Source organism: Narcine bancroftii, chromosome 1 (assembly GCF_036971445.1).
Source record: "Narcine bancroftii isolate sNarBan1 chromosome 1, sNarBan1.hap1, whole genome shotgun sequence".
Taxonomy (NCBI): Eukaryota; Metazoa; Chordata; class Chondrichthyes; order Torpediniformes; family Narcinidae; genus Narcine; species Narcine bancroftii.
In genome coordinates this window covers 400,207,527-400,228,705 of record NC_091469.1, presented here as the reverse complement: position 1 = coordinate 400,228,705, position 21,179 = coordinate 400,207,527, and the positions used below count along the sequence as shown (strand labels likewise).

General features: G+C 39.5%; 1 protein-coding gene across 1 annotated transcript in view; it reads left to right on the top strand.

The window, feature by feature from the left end:
• Nucleotides 1–21,179, top strand: part of LOC138759554 (diacylglycerol kinase beta-like) — a 62,820-nt gene that overhangs the window by 27,989 nt on the left and 13,652 nt on the right. Inside the window, exon 4 of the mRNA XM_069930209.1 lies at nucleotides 86–184. Within this exon, the coding sequence (XP_069786310.1) occupies nucleotides 86–184 (99 nt within the window). The remainder of the gene's footprint in view (nucleotides 1–85; nucleotides 185–21,179) is intronic.

Sequence of the window (21,179 nt, the reverse complement as noted above, 5' to 3'; positions counted from 1 at the left end):
GGCTGTATGATTGTTATTTCCTTAAATCAATGTTAGTTGTTTGCAAGTATTCAACCATCACTTAAATGAGACTTTTTTTAAACAGCTCCACAACAAATGTGCATCCCACGTGAAACCTGAGTGTGACTTTGGACCACTGAAAGATCATATCTTACCCCCAGCTTCGATTTGTCCCATCATATTGGTAAGCCACCCATGATTCCAAAATAAATTGTTGATGTCTTGAAATCGGTTTGGTGTTGTAAAATTTATTTTGTGCAATTTGTAAAATAATGATAAATTGGATTTTTTTTAGACCTGTTTTTTCACAGAATGTGAATGTTGTTGGCAATGCTTGTATTTATTGTTCATTGCTAATCATCTAAGGATTTGGGAAGCATTCATGAGTCAATCAGTTTGGTTGGTCTGGAGTTGTATTTCTACCACATTTGCTTTGATGGCAGATTCTCTGCCATGATACACAGAGCTGTACCAGATGTGGCTACTATTAATGAGAATAGTCTTTTTTTAATTTTAAATTCCAGGTTTTATTCACTTCCTTAAGTTTGCATTTTGCAACTGGCATGGTGGGTTTTCCAATGATCAATGGTCCAGAATTTTGGCTGTTTGTTTAGAAAATGAACCAGCATGCAATAGTGTCTTGCAATAAATTTAAGTAGTATAACGAAAACATCTATTCTAGTTTCAAATGGCAAGAGTAGTCAGTTATATAAATGAAATAGAAGAGTAACAATTATGTAAGTGGTTAAATTCACTGGTTCTAAGCAACCAAATGAGAGCAGAGGTAGAAATATATTCCAGGATTACATTGAAACGTTGGTATGAATTTGTGCATGTGACAGTGGTCACTATAATGTACCTTGAAAATTTGGACAATAAAGTCTCTGTGTCTAAGGAGTGGAAAACCCAGGAAAGATTGGTTAAAGTGTGGAACTCTGGTACTATATACCCAGGGTGGGGGAAGGAGGAGGAGGATGTTGCCTGGATGATCTGTCAGGAAGTGATTTTTTTTCTCAAAAAGAGTGGTAGAAATTTGAAACACTCTCTTCCAATAATTTGGTCAACTATATTTTTGTTAAATAAAATTAAATCATGGAGTTTACATACCATTCAATTATGGTACAGTTGTAATAATAGCAGGGCATTTGAATTAAGTCTTGGCTCTTTGTGATAGTACAGATTCTAGCACCAATGTGTATATGTACAGATTGTCATGTAGGATGACTGTGATTGGCTGAGAGCATATCCACGCCTACTGGCAGGTCTTAAAGGATTGCTCCTAGCCAGACCAGGTCATTCTGGACTGGTGATATGCTCTAGTCTTTTAGTTAATAAAAGCCTTGGTTTGAATCAACAAGTCTTTGGTTCTTTCGACGAGCTCTACAATTTTCAAATGTAAAAGAACAATCAATGTACTTATAACATCCATTCTCAATGGGGACCCTACATCACCCACCCCCACCCCCAGAAGTCACAGCACAATTAAATAAAAACCTTATTTATGTTATATGAGATGAAAAGAAAACATTTTTTATTTGTAATCAGTAGGAGAGAAGTATGGAAGAAACCAAAACCTGACTGCTTCAGTGGGAAATGGGGCCATAAACTTTGAGCTGAGTCCTGGGGGAGCCATAGCTGAAAAAAAAAGGTTGAGAATGGCTAATTTATAAATCCTGGTGAGCCCCATTATGTATCCATTTTTCCAAAAGTACAGTCACAGTACTAACCAGAAAAGGTTAATTTCCTTTCTGATTAGGAAACATTTGATAGGTTGTTTTGAGAGTTGAGTTCAGGGGAAATATGTCTCACTGCAATTAGTTAAGGCCTTGTGCTCTGCTTTGATCTACAAGTCTAATAAAAGGAGAAAGATGCTAGAGAGAAAGTGTGACAAATATTCATTGAACTGATTCCATGGATGCTCTAAGGGAAATAGGTTAATTTAAACTTATGCCACCCAATTACACTCAAATTAACCTATGACCTCATGCGTTTTGGATGGTGGAATGAATGTCCCAGAGTTAATCTGGGACTCTATTCTCCAAAGTTGAGGAGGAAGGAAAGTCTCATCGAAGCTTATAACATTCTTAAGAGCTCGATAGGATGCGTATATGGATTCAGATAAAGAGTAATTTCTTTATACACGAAGTGGTGAATCTTCATAATTCTATGCGAGGGAGCAATCGAGACTGAGTCAATACATTTATTTAGACCAGAGACGATATTTGGAAATCAAGGTTATGATGATGGTGAAAGAAAATTTTATTCAGGTTAAAAATACGCCTTAATGAGTGGCAGAGTAGCTCACTCTACCAGTGAGAGCAAGCTGTTTTTTCTTGTGTTCTAACATGAGGAATTCCTCCCCAACAAATGACTACTTAATTTTGATGTAATTTGCTTGACCTTTTTACAAAACAATTTGTGACTTCACTTTTTTTATTCGAATCTGGCTTGGCTAATAGTTCATTGTTTACTATTTTGCACACATCAATTACATTTCACAATCTCCTGAGGGTAGGTACTATCTATTGCACTTGTGGTATTGCAACTACCTTTTCTTTTGACCACAAGAATTCTTCAGATTTTGATCAACAAAATGATTGGCATTTATAAGTATTTTCTAGGTTTCCTTTCCAACTACTAATTGTGAATTCTTATCAGCACTTCTCGGAAAACTCAGGATTCATATTCCTACCCAGAAGGCTGACTCAGTGATGACATTAACTTACTGCACACTACTGTACAAAAGTAAGCTGTTAATAACCCTAAGCTCAAAGAAATAAATTACAGAGCACTACTGTTTCTTCAACACTAATGTGAGCACATAATAAAATTAATCTTAATGAACCTCAAAACTTCCAAAGCATTTATGTCTTCAGGGGAAACTATCTGGACTTGATAATAAAATGTTTCAGACTTGGATTGTTTTACTTTGAGATGATTTATATTTTTCTTGTTGTATTGGACATTATCGTAGGATTACTGTAATTTGCCTCTTTTGTTAATATTAGATGTAGTTATAAGCTTATCCAGATATTTTAGTTTGAATCCTTTGTTGTGTTAGAATCTCCATTCAGCAAATTCACATTAATTTGAAGCGCCAGTTCAGTAAGGATTCCTGATTATATGTTTCAAAAACTGATAACGTTAGATTTACCACGAAGATGACGGAAGCTTTTATGCCTAATGCAGCACCCTGGCTCATTATCCTGCAAAGGATAGATGACATGGATTCTATAGTGATGGTGGAATTATGGTTTTAATTCTGTCAATCTGGAGACTACACCTCACCAGACTGTTTTTGACACCTCTGGAGAACTTCTTTTGATAGATTTAGAAATCTCTGCTAAGGGGTCATTTGGAGAGTACCATGAATCTTGCTGCAATGGTATTCACAAATGGGCCTATTGTGTGCCTTCCTTTTGTTCAAAACTAAGACATTTATACAGTTGAGTAGAAATCTGGAAGAAAGCATCATAAACCTACCTAACACATTGCTTGCAATATTTCCACTAAATATAAAGTCATACAGGACAAAAACAGACCAATTTGATCCACCCATGCCTTTGGTGACTATCAAAAATGTGTATATAGTAATTCCATTTATCATAACTTGGTCCATTCCATTCTCTTCAGTGCCTTGACAATTCAAGTGCAAGTTTAAGTTTATCTTTCACGTTGCACTTGAGTACAGTGAGAAAGGGTTCTTCTGGGAACAGTCTAAAAGGTTTATGCATCTCTATAAAGTAGAAGAGCTCAATTACAGAGCATAGAGTTACAATATAGTAGAATCCTCAGTTTTACAGAATTCAATCAATCGGAAACTCAAACAACTGGCAAAAAAAAAGAGTAAATAAATAAATAAATGGCAAATAAATAAGATTGGACGGATGGACCACGTGGGCCAGCGCTGAGATTTCCTATCATATATGTAGATTTGTGCCACTGAACTAGCGATGGTCCTCCATGCACAAGCATTCTTTTCGCTGTCACCATTGCGTGGAGGTGAACCGGATCATCAGCACAAGGAAGGTGCTCAAGCAAGAGTAAATGTTCTCTGATGCAGCACAAAATCCTTAGGTTAAAATGGGAGCAAACATTCAGACAGCAGAGTGGCCAGGTTGTGAGCTGCCTGCAACAGCTGTTTGAATAAAATTTCAATAAATTTGCATTGGAATTAAATGGCGGTACCCAAGATGAAGAGTCAGCCGATGCCATTGGATAACTCTCCTACAGTGTCTCCCTATCTCTGCCTAGTAAGAGTCTTTATCTTTATTGGTATTTGTAAGGCTCTACCTGTAAACTTCGGGTCAATTTTGACAGCGGCACAGTTAGCGTAGCAGCCAGCATGGCTCTGTTATGGTGGGTTTCAAATTGAAATTTTGTAAGTTACAGAAATTACCCGATTAAAGTGAACTTTATATAATTATACTGAATTTTTTTTTCAAATTATTTTACATTTTGCATTGTCTTTTGTCTTTAAATGGTGTATTCTTAATGCAGGTGTATTAGTTAGGCATTGAAAGAGTGAGTCTCAGTAAAATGAAAATTTGCATATCTGACGTCCATGATCCCCAAAGGTGCTGGTTAATGGGGATCCTACTGTATACAAAAAAAAATCAGTGCCAAGCAAACGCAACATGATAGCACTGTTGTGGGACTTAAAATTATGAGAGTACCTCAGCCAATGCATTTCTGATTCCAAACACCAACTTCATGAAACATTTCTCCTCTGATCCCCTCTAAATTCTAAACATGTGCCCTTCCATTTCAGGTACTACTTTATTGAAAAATGTCCAACTATCCGGCCTACCCATGCCCTTTATAATTTTGTCCATCACCTCACTGTGCCTCTGTTCCAAAGAAAACAGACCCTGCCTATTCTAGTGTTTCCTCCATAACTGGCAGGCATCTTGATTGGTGTGGACAAAGTTGGCCAAAGTGCCCGTTTCCATGTTGTATCACTCTGTGAAACCCTTTGAAACATTTTGTCCAAGATGGTTCTTTTCAATTTATAGGTGGCCTCCATTTGACACTACATGATGCTATGAACAGACATATCAGTGTGGTAGTGGTGTAAGGCATTAAAATGAATGGCCATTGGCAGATACCTGCTGTTGCAGTGGACAGAGAGAAGATGCTCAATAAATGATCTCCCACTTGACATCCAGTCTCTCCGATGTAAAGGAGGCCATAATGGAAGCACCAGATGCAGAAAATGACCCTCATAGATTAATGTGAGGTGTTGCTTCATTTGGAAAGACTATCTCGACCAGTGGTTCTCAACCTTTATCTGTCCACTCACATATCACTTTAAATAATTCCTATGCTATCAGTTCTCTGTGATTAGTAAGGGATTGCTTAAGGTGGAATCTGAGTGGGAAGGGAAGGTTGAGAATCACTACTCTAAACCCAATTGTTACTGAAATAGTTTGCTTAAGAAAAAAATTGAAATTGGCCTCCTTTGGAGTTATAAAACCATGCACAGAATGAGTCAATTAGGTGCAATTAAAACAGTGGTTTCAAAACATTTTCTTTCCACCCACATACCACCTTAAACAATCCCTTACTAATCATAGAGCACCTACAGCATAGGGAAAACTTAAAATGATATGTCAATGGAAAGGAAAAGGTTGCGAACCACTGGTCTAGAGCCCTAAAAAGTGGTGAGGATGGAGGTGTAAGTGCAAATGTTGCATTCCTTTCAGTCATGCGGTAGGTAGCAAGGGATGAGTGTGGATGAGAGCGAGCGATCCCTGCAGAAAGCAGAGAGGGGAGAGGAGGGGAAGATGCATAGGTAGTGAAAATTGTGGAGAGTTATATTTTGCCCATGGAAGCTGGTGGAATTGTAGGTAAGGATAAGGGGATCCTTGTGCTTGTTGTGTGTGAGTGTGGGGAAAGGGGCCAGGGCAGATGTGTGGGAAATAGAGGAGATGCAGATAAGAGCTGAGCTCATGGCAGTAGAGGGGGAACTATGTTTTAAGAAGAAGGAGAACTTCCCAGATGTCCTGGCCTCACCCTATGGTGGAGATGGAAGAATTGAGAGAAAGGAATAGAATCCTTACAGGGAAGAGGGTAGGATCAAGGTAACTGTTGAAGATGGTGTTCTTAGAGTGTCTGTGAATAGTTTGCCTCTGGCACTGGAGTCAGAGAGACCAAGAAAGGAGAAAGGGTTGCCTAAGATAGACATCCACCATTCATTCCATCTCAGCAGTCTCCAATCAGACAGCATCAACATTAAATTCTCCAATTTCCATTAACCCACTCCTCCTGTCTCTCTCTTTCTCTAACCTTTTGACTCTGCCTCCAATTCTCACTCCCTTCCTTTCCGTGTCCTGTCAGAGAGCCACCTTTCTTACCCCTCTGCCCTTTATCACTTTGCAGCTTCTTTTGCTTCACCTGCATCCACCTCTTATCTATTAGCCTGTGATCCTCTCCATCCCCCCCCACCTCCTACCACCTCCACGAGATTTTATTCAGGCATCTCTTCTTATTTTTCTAGATTTCTGATCAAGTGTTCAGGCCCAAAATGTTGATTGCCCCTAACTTCCTCTGGATTTTGTGTGACCTGCTGAGTTTCTTCAGCACTTTGTGGATGCACAAGACCGCAGCATCTGCTTTTGCTTATATCAATATACCTCGATTACACTTGTATTATCTCTGTGATTTGTCTTAACAATTGTTCCTGTGTCTTCTGCCAGCTGTTAGAAAGCCTCTTTTATACTCCCAGCAACTTGATTGTCTCTGCTCAAACCATATTTGTCTCATTTGAAGAACTTCTGGGACATTCTCCCTTATTGCAGTGGTAATGAATTCTTTAAGCAATATTGCAGAGCAATCTCTTCTTTTGTCTCCCCTTCCTCACTCTGGCACACCTGAAGTTGACCGTCTTGTCTGTCATTTAACCATGACTGTGACAGCAACTATCTTTTTCCCAAGTGCTAATCCACACACTAAAATTCATGTGCTTTCTCAGCCTGTCCTTGTCTTAAAAGACATGCAACTTACTCATGTGCTCCTCCCATGTGCCTTACCACGCTGTATCCACTCTGCCAAGTGGACTGACTTAGTTTTCTAATATACCTCCACTACTGCACAGTTTTTTAGACATACAGTATAGAAACAGGACCTTCTGGTCCACGAGCCCTTGCCGCCCAATGAATTTATAACCCTGTTTGCTTTTGAAGAGTGGGAGGAAACCAGAGCATCCAGAGGAACCTCACGCAGACATGGGAAGAACGTACAAACTCCTTACAGATGGCGCTGGATTCCAACCCAGGTGGCTGGCACTGTGTCAGTGTTGTGCTAACCTCTCTTCTAACCGTGACACCCACTGTGTTTACTATGTTCCATTTCGTTGACAAATTATTCTAAAATCTTCCCACAGCAAGGAGCAGAGAATGGTTAAACAAATCTCAGCTATAGCTAATGTTCATTTGTCATTTTCCTTCCTGTCTTCTTCATTCCCTCCTTGCTTTCCTGCTCCTTGATATCTTTCTAATTTGTTCCTTCGTGCTTGTTTTAATGTGCTTTTCAGGGGATACAAAAAGCCTGCTTTATGCTTGGTAGATTTGATCAGGCACCCTGATGTGTGGAAACTTGATGAGAAAATCATTTCAAGAATTTTATGGTTGACTGAAAAGTTACTAGATTTTTTTTTTCTTTTTGTGTTACCATACCTGATAATGGGGAGACATCCATTTTCCTTGATAGCTCTTTGCATTTGGCACCAATGATGGCAGTCCAATGCTTAATCGGTGTCACAGATGAGATCATGCAGATGTTATCACTACCAATACATGCAGTCAATGATACCAGCGTTGTGTTTTCATTTCCTCACCTAATTTACCATTTACTTTTCTTACTGTTCCTCCATCTTGTTGGACATTTTCTTCTCTATTTTAATCCTCACTTTTCTATTTTGTTATCGTTGTTCTGCTGAGGTTGACCTTCTTCTATGACTTCTCTCTCCATCTGTTTTCTGTAAATGTCTTGGCAGCTTGGAATAGGAGTGCTCAACCCACAGTGCCACACTTGTTGCAGCTCAGGTTAGAAGAGGGGTCAGACTAACCAGAACAATCCGAAATAAAGTGGAAGAAGAAGGAAGCAACGTAGAAATAGAAACATGCTATTGTTTGTTTTGGAGGAACAGAAAAGACCTAAGTAAGTTAGAAAAACAAAGAATCAATTTAAATCTGCACTGCAAACTATGTGCATTAGAACAGAGATCTTGGGCATGTCAAATATTTTAATAGCTATAAGACGTAGGAGCAGAATTAGGCCATTTGTCTCATTGAGCAGAATTAGGTCATTTGTCTCATTGAGCCTGTCCTGCCATTCCATCATGACAGATTTACTATTCTTTTCAACCCCCTCCTCCAGCCTTCTTCCAGTAACTCTTGATTCCCTTCCTATTCAAGAACCTGCCTGCCTCGGTTTTGAAGTACTTCAAGTATAAGCCTCTCTTGCACTTGCATCCCACTAAATTGGACGTTCAGTGTCCCGGGATAGGACACTCTTAACTTTCGTACTTGCAAGGAGCCATCCCCAGGGTTAGGACTGTTCTACCTTCTACTGGTGACATCATGACGTATCGATTGATAATGGACTTGCCTAAATCCTGATCAATGTATTGATCTTATATTTGAATAAAATTAATCATGCATAATTATAACATAATTAAGCTTTATGTACAGCACAGTATGAGCCTTTCAGCCCCCAATGTTGTTGTGACGACCAATATAAATCTTTATGAGGGACTGTGGGAAAGTCTGAGCAATAAATAACAATAGCAAACAATTTTTAAACTGGTTGTAAAGTTGGTAGTGCTATAGTGCTTAATTTGTATAGCGTGGGAAAGCTTGTAGCACTATAGTGTTCAATTTAAATTGCATGGGAAAGTTGATAGCACTATCCCGTACAATTTATAAATACCGTGGGAAAAAGCAATGGCGGGCCTGCCCTCCCAGAATTCCATGTGGCAGAGAAAGGGCTGTATGCCTGGCTTCATGCATGGAGTATTCATAGAGGGGCTTCTCTGTTTCGCAGCATTCTGGGAATTCATGTCTGCCATTGCTTTCCTTTCCCATGCTCTTTATAAATTGTGCGCGATAGTGCTACTAATTTTCCCATGCTGTTTAAAAATTGTCTGCTATTGCTATTTATTGCTATTTATTTCCTCTCTCTCTCTCCCCCACTGCAACTTTCCCATGGCAAAGTTTATGCCTTCATTTTAATCTTTTCAGAGGACCCCAAAACCCAGCAGCAATAGAAATTCACCAAGACAAATAGCTACATAAACAAATGTCATTTTTAATTTTCTTTAAACATAAAAACAGGAACAAACTTTAACTTATTACTATTAACTGAATTAAACCTAACTTAACCCCCTTCTAATTCTAAGTGCATGTGAATATAATATGTATATGTTTAGAAAACTTCTCTGATTCACAGTCCAATCTCACTTCTCACTCCTCCAAGTTCACCGGTATCAAGCAATTCTTATACTGTGCACAGAATTTAACATTTATGAATTTTTACCAAGGTCTAGTGCTTAAAGGTAATTGGTTATTTCTCAGGAAAGTTATCATTGGTTTCAGAGAGAGATTTGTTGCTCATTGGTCACACACAAACTGATTCACTCTGATCAGCCACTTCAGTGTTTTGCTGTAGAAACTTGCCTCATCAAGGTTTTCTAAATGATAACTTCTTCTTCTGCAGGTTGCCACATAGTTCCTTTTGTTTCCCTAATTTGAGGTGAAACACTCAGCCGGCAATTTCCTCTTGTATGGACCAGAAGGGTTTTCAACAAGCTAAACTCAGAACTCACAACCTGTCTTCAAAATGGGGTTTCAACAAGTTGCCAGCTAGCCATGCTGCAGAAACCATTTCTCTCTCTTAGAGAAAGCTTGTTTGTTCTCCTCTCTCTCTGTTTGAAAAACCACATGAAATTCTTAGAACAGCAAACTGTAACCAGACAGATGCAGCACCGCATCTAAACTTCTGAGTCCATTCATCTGTTGCTTTCAAAACAATAATCCATTTACACCTGACTTTGAAATTCTTTAGCAAAGCAGTCTCCTTGTTTTATTGTCTTTTCAAAGGCTTTTGGTGCCTGCATGACTCACTTTCAGCAAAGCTCTTGCATTTTAAATGAGATCTGTTGTGTGAAGTATTTGTGTTTGTTTGTGACCTAACCTACTCCCATAATCTATCTCCTTCAAAAACATATCTATAGTCCATCACATTGCACTTTCACAAAAACTTGGCTGATTTCAATCCCACAATGCAATTACCCATTTTACACTTGCTTGATTGCAACGCTAGTCCCAGCGATTGTACTAAGGGTTGAGGCCATCAATCCCCGGTGTGAAATGATATCATCTGATGCCGGTGTTGAGCTGCTTTCACACTTGGCATTTTAAAGGTGGATTTGTGTTTGATTCCTGCGATCAGTTGCAAGTGTGAAAGAGACTATATTAAATCCACAGTATAAAATGCTGATGAATAAAATGTGCAGGAAACCAGAATCATTTTAAAAATGGTAGGCTCATAGCAATGGAAAAGAGAATATTGTAAAATGGCCTTTAGAATAGCAAAAGGATTTAATGGAGTTGAAATAAGAAAGATGATTTGTTGGGGATAGGATATTGACAGGTGATACTGACTGACTGAAGTTTTTGTTTTCTACTGGATGTCTTCACTTTTTGCACCCATGAGAATTTGCCTTTAATTTATGTCCACTTCGTGATAGCATGAAACCCAGCACTCTGAGCAATGTCTACAGCAGAAACCATCTCCAAGAAAACTGACGTCAAACAAGGTTGCACTATTGTCCTGACACGTACCTCAACTTTTCTCGCTGTAATGCAATACATCACTTCTAGTGAACTTCCTGAGGGCATGGAGCTGATCTTCACACCTAATAGGAAACTGTTTAACTGTGGTGACTACGTTCTGGAACGAAGGTCACCCCAACATCTGTACTCAAGCTATGTAATGCAGTTTGAACAATAAACCTCTTGACAAGATTCAGAAAATGTGGAGCATTTTTTAAATCTTGAGAGCCCTCTCTCTGCAAAGGCAAACCATGGTTGAAATTTACCACTGCCTTCAATGCACCAGCACAATCACTGGTTGTTTGTGGAAAAGGATATTTGACAACCAAGACGTCATTGAGACAAGCTTGCACAGCCCAGAAGCCTTGGTCGGGGAGTGGGGGATGGGGTGGGGATGCTAAAAGAATACTCCCAATAGAGTCTGCCCCCTTCCTATTTATGACATCCACCCACACTGACTCAGAGAACAATACCTCCATGACATCCTCCCTTTCTGCAGCTGTGATATAATCTCTGATTAGCATTGCTAAAGCCCTCTCCATTTTTACCTTTTTTCCTTTATGAACCAGGATCCTAGAGCAATGAGGCAGTAGCTCAAAGTGCTGCCCAAACTCTTTAGCTGTGATCTGTCATAGGCACTGATTACCAGGTGGGACAAATAAAAGGAATCAAGGATATGCTCAAAGCCTCCTTGGGGAAAAAAAATAGATTCTTGGCAAGCCCATGACTGTTTTAAGCAGAAGAGGTGCATTCAAGATGGCATTGAGAACCTTACGTTGTATCAGACACCCGTAGAAGTCAGGTGGGGAGGGGGGGTGGGTGGATGAGCTCACTGCTTCTCAAACTACCCACCCACCTGGACTGCCAGCCACCTGCTGATCCATCGTTGATCTCATTGGTCACCTCAGAATCCACGAAACTGAAGTGAAAGTAATCTTCAAGCCTGAGGAACTGCAAGAGAATAAGGTGAACATTGAAAGTTATCGATATGTTGGTGAGAAACTTGTCTGAATAGATTTGGCCTATGTGGTACAGTTGGTACTGATGGTAGTGATACATTTTGGTGAATGTTGAATTGTATATGTCTCACATGGCAAATTTAACAAAATAATGAAAGAGGCACATTAGAGTCTCAGGAATTATGGTAAGAAACTAGGATGTTAAAGCAGAGCTTGCATGAAGAACTGAAGTCAAAGCAGAAAATGCTGAAAAAAAAATAGTTTGGGTTTCAGTTATGACTAAGAACTGTAGACCCTGTATTTTCCTTTCCACAGATGTTGCCGGACTTGCTGAGTATTTCCACCATCTTGTGTTTCTGGTTTGGATTTCCACCATCTGTAGTTAAAAAACAAAAATGCTTTATATGAAAGACTTTTTTCTGTAGCTGGGCATTTTTTCAATCCTAGTTATCAGACTTTAGAAAATATGTCAGAAAGGAGAGTCAACTGCAACTGTGATTAAGGTTAAGGAAGAGAAAACAAGTTTTCTGGTCCATTAGCGTTGACAGTAACCCTTGAAGATGATTTTTATGTGCCATGCAATTCCGTGGATTTTGATTAATAATGAATGACCTTGGGGTCCAATTCCATGTATCCCTCAAGGTCACCATGCAGGTTGATAGGATAGTTAAGAAAGCTTATTGGATGCTGAGATTCATTAGTTGGGGATTGAGTTCAGGAGTCAAGAGGTCATGTTGCAACTTCACAAATATCTACACTTGGAGTATTGTGTTCAGTTTTGGTCACCTCATTATAGGAAAGATGTGGAAGCTATGGAGAGGGTGCTGAGGAGATTTACCAGGATGTTGTCTGGATTTGAAAATAAGTCTTATGCAGCAAGGTTAGCAGATCTAGGTCTTCTCTCTTTGGAGCACTGAAGGATGAGAGAAGACTTAATAGGGGTCTACAAGATTATGAGAGGCATAGATAGGGTGGACAGCCAGCTCCCTTTTCCAAGGATAAGAATAGCAAACAGCAGAGGACATATGTACAAAGTGAAGGGAGACAAGTTTAGGGGAGACATCAAGCATATGTTTTCTTACAGAGTTAGTTTTGGGTGCCTGGAATTCCTTGCCAGGGATGGTACTGGAGGCTGAAACACATGGGAATTTAAGAGACTTTTAGACAGGGACATGGATGAGAGAAAAATAGGTTACTGGGTAGGGAGGGTTTAGGTTTTATTAAAGGAATATATGAGTTGACACAACGTGGAAAGGCCTGTACTGTGCTGTAGTGTTCTATGTTCTTATAAAGGAGAATTTCCTTTTGTAGGAATTCTGCAACTTTTTCATAATTTCTCAGCAAAGTAGGCATTCTAAACTCTAACAGTTATTTAAAGTGTCTCATTCTCTTGCAGAAGTCATCATGGATTTGAAACATTACAAGTTGTGATGGATCTTTGTTTAATATGCATGCTTTAGTTCACAGAGTAGTGGATGAAACATTAGAATTATTTCTTTTGTGTTCAGTAAAGGGATGCCAAACTATGCTGGTGCACTCCTTTTTAGGGGATGAAAGGAAAGACACTAACACTTTGTTACAGAGAATGAAATGGTTTCACTTCAAACTAATTCTACAATCATACCATTAATACATTTTGAATCTGAAGTCAAATTCATAAAACCTCAAGTTCAGAAATTAGAAACAAGGTTTTTGAAAGTATGGATCATAAATGAATAGGCTATCATTAAGCTCTGTGATTGGATCGAAGACGAGGCTTCATAGGAATGTAATAGATAAAACAAGTGGATAGAGACCCCTGATCAATCCATTTCCTGATCTCGCGGTGTTAGTCCATCGTGGCCTGCAACAGAATTCAATTGTTCTTCATGTCTTGACTCAGGCATGTGGAAACCATACTCTTGTTTTATTAACACTGATTACAAATAGAATAATTCCATATCTTTGACAAATACTTTGAGGCTGAGTGAACAGGCTCTCACATTTTAAAAATGCTCATTACGTTGAAGAGCCCAGAGTGAGAACTCTGGTCTCGTGCATGAACCTCTTCGGAGAGGAGAAGAAATAAAAATATTTGATGATAAAATAATTGCAAAAGAAAGAAAACTGAGGTCATCTACTCATAGTTGAGGTGTGAGAAGGATCAGAGATGTTTATAAAACACGGGTTAATTGTGACTGGTTGATCTTCTCTAACCTAAATAAAATAATCAATGACATTGTACCATATTATGACCTGAAACATGATAAATTATATAGAAATGAATAGGGAGTGGAGCGGTGTTTTGGAATTCAATGATAATGAGTGGGTTTAGGATGTAAAACATTATGATAATAAGCAGGTTTCTCTGCACATGAAACCCAATCTGCACAGAAATTACCAGGCCTTGGTACTTAATGTTACATCCATTAATGCAATAATGTTTCAATTAATTCAGGTTGACTGAATAATTGTGCGTTATAAGTTGATTTCTAATGAGGGCCCATTTAGTGAAAAGGTTTTGTATCATTCTGATATCCTGTGGGTAATTATATTGTAATTATATACTAAAAAGAAAGTAACCATTATCTGCTGGTCTTAATTAACAATTGGAGACACCTAATCATAAATCCTAATGAGTGTGACTGGCAGTGATTCAATGACTCTTAACCCCACTGGGATACATGGCTCGAACACAAGCCATGAATTGCAAGGGGTTTCTTTAGAAGTAGCTCTCATTTTATTGGATTCAATGAGACAACTTCAAAACAATTACAAAACCACCTTGAGCTTTATCTAGCCTGTGAGATTTTGTTTTGAATGTGCCTCTTGTAAACCTGTTGAAGAAACAATATGTCACTTGTCGCAGGAGTCTTGTGGCCAAAAAAATCCCTCATATTTTCCAGCACTTCAAAAGTACTTTGAGTGTGACACCCTTTCCCTTTAAAGAGAATAAGAAAGGTACAGTGTAACTGCATCATTGCACCTGCTATTTGAAAGAGTTCTAATGCTTGATTGCATTTTCTTTCTTTCCCATTTTCAAATTTGGAGCACATCAACAGAAAACACTTGTCTGGGCTTTAAGAGATCTGGCTCGAGTTAGTGTCAAATTTACTGCTAATATTTAGCTTGTAGATAAGGTATACTTGAATTGTTCACACTTGAAGACTTTCAGCATTTAAAATGATGTGATAACCAACTGAAAAGCACTCATGTGGAGCAACAAAATGGCAAAAAAAATTGAAGATGTATCTTTATCAGTGAACCATGACCACTGAGAAGTTCAAGGTAATTTCCACATTAAATAAAATTCGACTGCCCCTCCATCTTATTGCTAGGATAATTTAATACTCATAGCTTCAGACAAATGGGAATTTGGACAGAGGGTTCAACACATTTAAGCACATTGATGTCAATGGTTGCAAAAGTCAAGAGACTGCTAAACACGGGCCTTTCCTGTATGAATTGTGTAACATCTATTCATTTGAATGGGCAGATAATCACAGAGTGGGATGGAGCACAACGTTGCTTTGTGCACTTGGAACACGTTCTACATCACAACACTAACTTCAAATTCCCTCTTTGCCAGAGCTTACTTTTCTCTCTTTCAATCTTTTTTTAATTAATCATATTGTAGGTAAACAATACATAAGGAGAATAAGAGTACGTAATCAAGAAGGAAAAAAATCACAAAAAGACATCATATGATATGATATAACAGTTAACAAATATGTTCTCAGGGCTTACTTTTCTCGAGCAATGTGTAACAGTTCTCCTCCATCTACGTTTATATGATGGAATCATGTCATTTTATTTATTTATACAACTTGTGTTTAAAAGAAAATAAAAATGTTTGGCCAGAGTGTTATGTCCCTCATGCTCAATGGAGTTACAAAGTTTTACAGCACAGAATCAGGCCCTTCTGCACAACCTGTTCATGCTAACCAACTTGCCTACTTGGGACACACCCATTTCCCTCTAAATCTTTTCCTATTCATGTACCTGTCTCAACAGGGTCTATGATACATCAAGAGCATATTTGATCTTCCTCCATGCACCTTTTTCCAGCTCCCTCATTATCATCCTGAAATTCCTTCATTCCAAAATCTTAAGCTCTATTTTGAGTGAACTCAACCACTAATACTTCAAAGTCGATGGCATGGAAAATTCATCATCCACTGAGCAAAGAAATTCCTCCTTATCTCAGTCCTGAGTTTGCTGGTATGGGCAAACAAGAATTCACAATCAGGAGTTGGAAAGGAAGCAATGAAGATTGTTGCAAACACTGGTCCAATTTATTTTACATCAAAATCTGAAATAGTCGTCAAAAACAACAGCGCTAAAAGTAAGTTCATTGCGCCATGTTGCATTGCTGATGTGGAATAATGAACAATGAATTATCAGTTAAATCAGGTACAAGCTGCTGTAAGGATTGCATTCCATTCTATCAATTCCACTGTCTCTGTCGCATCTGTACCCAGGATGAGGACTTCCAAGCCAGATCATCAGAGATGACTTCCTTCAAACAATGTGGCTTTCCCTCTACTACCATCAACTTGGCACTCACCTGCATATCCTCCATTACCCGCACATCTGCACTGGGCCCCTCCACCCCCAGTCACAACAAGGATAGGATTCCTCTTGTCCTCACCTACCACCTCAGCAGCCTCCTCATCCAACACATCCCCCTCCTTCCACCTACTATGTGATCTCACCACTAGACATCTATTCCCCTCTCCACCTTCCTCAGGGACTGGTCCCTCCATGGCTCCCTTGTCCACTCCTCCCTCCCCACCAATCCTTTGTGACCTACCCCTGTGATCACAGGAGATGCTCCACTTGTGCCCACATCTCCTCTCTCGCCACTATTCAGGGCCCCAAACAGTGTTTCCAAGTGAAGCAACATTTCACTTGTGAATCTGCAGGGGTCATCTACTGCATCCCGTGCTCCCGCTGTGGTCTCTTCTTCAGCAGAGAGACTGGATGCAGACTAGCACCTCAGCTCTGTCTGGCACAATAGTGAGGATCTCCCAGTGGCCATCCATTTCAGTTCTCCATCCTATTCGCTTGCTGACATGTCTGTCCATGGTCTCACATACTGTCAGACTGAGACCACCTGTAAATTGGAGGAACAGCACCTCATCTTCCAACTGGGCACCCTCCAAGCAGATAGCATTAATATTGACTTCTCTAGCTTTTGTTAACCCCTCCGTCATCTTTCCATTCCCTGTCTACTTTCACACAGTCGTGACAAATTCTACTTAGTCTTTATTCACATCCAATAACACCTTTTGTTGGTCCGGATTTCTCCCCCATTGATTGAATTCTGATATATCTGATATATCTTGTATCTTTCGGATATATCCTGCTTCTGCCTTTTCTGATTTTTCCTTCAAGGGCTCAGGCTTGAAATGTTAGCAATATATTTTTTGTCTCTTATTGATGCTGATTAGACCAGCTGAGTTCCACCAGCATCTCCATGTTTTTACTTCAATCAGCATCTGCGACCTATCCTGTTTCTCACAGTTATTCCAACTCCCATACAAATGCATTAAGACTTTCTCCTTTATTCAAATCCTTGCATTATAAAGACTAAGAGAGAGAAAAAAGTCCATATTGCTCACCTCTTGTAGCTGCAGTTCAGCTTTCAGTGATTTTGTGCGCAAACACATCCAGGTCACTTTGATCTTATTCAATTGCTGATCATTTTTAAAAAATGCTATTGCTTTCTGCATCTGTACAAAGTAAAGGGAGGGAAGTTTAGGGGAGACATCAAAGGTAATTTTTTTTACACATAGAGTTATGGTGCCTGGAATGCATTGCCATGGGTGATGATGGAGGCTGTAAGAGTTGGGGCATTTAAAACACTCATCCACAGACACATGGATGAAAGAAAAATAAAGGGTTATGAGGTAGGGAGGGTTTATTTTTTTAAGGTATATATGGGTAGGCACAAGATCATGGGCTAAAGGGCCTGTACTGTGCTATAATGTTCTATGTTTTATATTATGCACCAAAGTGGGTGACATAAACAATTTTTTCTGAATGACTTATCATCTTTATATGTAATATTTACACACACACACACACACACACACACACACACACACACACACACACACACACACACACACACACACAAAGAGGCACGCACACTCTTGAGTTTTGGTTGGATGGCAATTATACTTTTAAAGTACTAATCATAACTCAATCAAACATCAATGAGAAAACATGCTTGCTTGTGTTCAAAAGCCCGTGTTTAATGAGTTTAAAACAAAGTTTGAGGATTGGATTGTGTGCTGTGCACTTGGATCTTTCAGCCAGGCAATGCAGTGAAGTAGCTTTCATGGCCAGTGATCAAACAGGAGAAAATAACTAGTAACTGTTTTGGCTGATGTTTTTACTGGAGGAGGAGTAATTCTTGAAAGGTCTAAGACTGTTGAGTCTCCAGTCAGAGCATGAGGGATTGTTAATGATTACTCATGATTTAATTTAAAATTTGAGATAAGGTTTTATCTTTCTAGTGTTATCTTACATATGGTTTAGCAGCTGCATCTGGATCTTAGCCAAATGATAGAATGTTTGAACTCTCTGGCTAGACTCACAGTTGCCTTGCCCAGGAAAGTGTTCTTTGAATGTGTGGTTAAAATTTGTGGTTGAATTTCCCTTGTGATTCTGCTGAGTCTGGTCTAACCAAAACTCTTTTGAGCTTGGCTCAAAAATCTGCTGGAATTTTCATTGGATTTTGGTGTGGTAAGATCAGAGTATTTTTTATCAGCTCATTGAAGGACAATTTATAGTCGACAAACACAAAGAAATAAAAAGTTTACAATTTAGTATTTTAGAAACATAGAAACATAGGAGATAGGAGCAGGAGTAGGTCATTCGACCCTTCGAGCCTGCTCCGCCATTCAACGAGATCATGGCTGATCTTAAAGTTCAGTACACCGTCCCCACCTTCTCTCCGTAACCTTTAATACCCTTATACTGAAGAAATAGATCTAATTCCCTCTTAAATATATTTAATGAACCTGCCTCTACTGCCCTCTGTGGCAATGAATTCCACAGATTCACCACCCTCTGGGTAAAGAAATTCCTCCTCATCTCGGTCCTAAATGGTTTGCCTATTATCCTCAAAACATGGCCCCATCTGCATCCATTCTGTCCAGTCCTGCCAGAATTTTATAGGTCTCTAAGAGATCCCCTCTCAATCTTCTAAACTCCAGCGAGTGCAACCCCAATTTGCGCAATCTTTCCTCATAAGTCATTCCTGCCATTCCAGGTATCAGCCTGGTGAATTGCCTCTGCACTCCCTCCATTGCAAGAATATCCTTCCTTAGATAAGGTGTCCAAAACTGCACACAATACTCCAGGTGGGGTCTCACCAAGGCCGTGTACAGCTGCAGTAAGGTATCCTTGTTCCTATACTCAAACCCTCTTGATATGAAGGCCAACATACCATTTGCCTTTTCAACCGCCTGCTGTACCTGCATGCTCGCCTTCAGAGACTGGTGTACAAGTACCCCTAGGTCTCTCTGCACTTCCCCATCTCTTAATCTATTGCCATTCAAATAGTAATCTGCCCTCCGGTTTGTATTGCCAAAGTGGATAACCTCACATTTATCCACATTGTAGTGCATTTGCCATGTATCTGCCCAGTCCCCCAATTTATCCAAATCACACTGGAGCTTCCTAACCCCCTCTTCCGTGCACTCAACCCCTCCTAGCTTAGTGTCATCTGCAAATTTGGAGATATTACATCTAATCCCCTCATCCAGATCATTAATGTAAATTGTGAACAGCTGGGGTCCCAGTACAGATCCCTGTGGTACCCCACTGGTCACTGCCTGCCACTCAGAAAATGAGCCATTTATCCCAACTCTCTGTCTTCTACCTGCCAGCCAGTTCTCAATCCACATCAATACGTTGCCCCCAATTCCATGAGCCTTGATTTTATAAGCCAGTCGTTTATGCGGGACCTTATCGAAGGCCTTTTGGAAGTCCAGGTACACCACATCCACTGGCTCTCCCCCATCTATTTTACCTGTCACCATCTCAAAGAATTCCAATAGATTTGTCAAGCACGATTTACCTTTTGTAAATCCATGTTGACTCCGTCCGATCCCTTCTCTGCTAGTCATATGCTCCGCTATTACATCCTTAATAATGGATTCCATCATTTTGCCCACTACTGATGTAAGGCTCACCAGCTGATAATTCCCCGCTTTTTCTCTACCCCCCTTTTTAAATAGTGGGGTAACATTAGCTACCCTCCAATCCATGAGTACTGACCCTGAGTCTATCAAGTTCTGGAAAATAATTCTTAAAGCATCTGCTATCTGAATGGCCACTTCCTTGAGTACCCTAGGATGTAGATTATTAGGCCCTTGGGATTTATCTGCCTTCAATCCCATCAATTTCCCCAAGACCATGTCCTTAGAGATACTGATTTCTTTCAGTTCCTCCCTTGCATTAGTCTCTATGTTTCCCAACATCCTTGGGAGGTTATTTGTATCCTCTCTTGTAAAAACAGAACTAAAGTAAGAATTTAATTGGTCTGCCATTTCCTTATTCCCCATTATATATTCCCCTGATTCCGACTGCAAAGGACCTACTCTGGATTTCACCAATCTTTTCCTCTTGACATATTTATAAAAGCTTTTGCAGTCGGTTTTTATATTTGCCGCAAGCTTACTTTCGTAATTTATTTTTGCTCTCTTGATTAATCCCTTTGTCCTCCTTTGCTGCATCTTGAACTGCTCCCAGTCTTCGGTTGCGGTACTTTTTTTGGCCAATTGATATGCTCTCTCTTTGGACCTAATGCTGTCTCTAATTTCCCTTGTTATCCACGGTTGAGTCACCTTTTTTGGTTTATTTTTATGCCAAACCGGTATAAACGATTTTTGCAATTTCTCCATTAGATCTGTGAATGCTTTCCATTGTCTATCCACAGTCAACTCCCCCATAAACACCAATTATTTAAGTTTTTTTTTAAATGTGGTCACTGTTCTGAGGAAAGAAATGTGGTAGAAAATGAGCAGGCATCAAGCTCCTATAATCAACCATAATAATGACCAGTAAACCAGTGGGGATGGATTCATTGAATAGATTTAAGAGAGAGTTGGATAATGCTCTTGTGGGCAGGGGAGTTAAGGGTTATGGGGATAAGGCTGGGATTGGTTATTGAAAGGGAAAAATCAGCCATGATCTGATAAATGGCGGTGCTGGCTTGAAGGGGCAATTGGCCTATTCCAGCAACTATTGTCTATAAACCGAGTTCTCTTTAGGTAGAATGACAGAAAGTTTAGGCAGGATAGCTCACTTATACCTTATCTGAATGGCCTAACATCTTTTGTAGTCAGCTGAAAGAGCCTCATCTTAAAATCCTACGTGAAATCAATAGTCT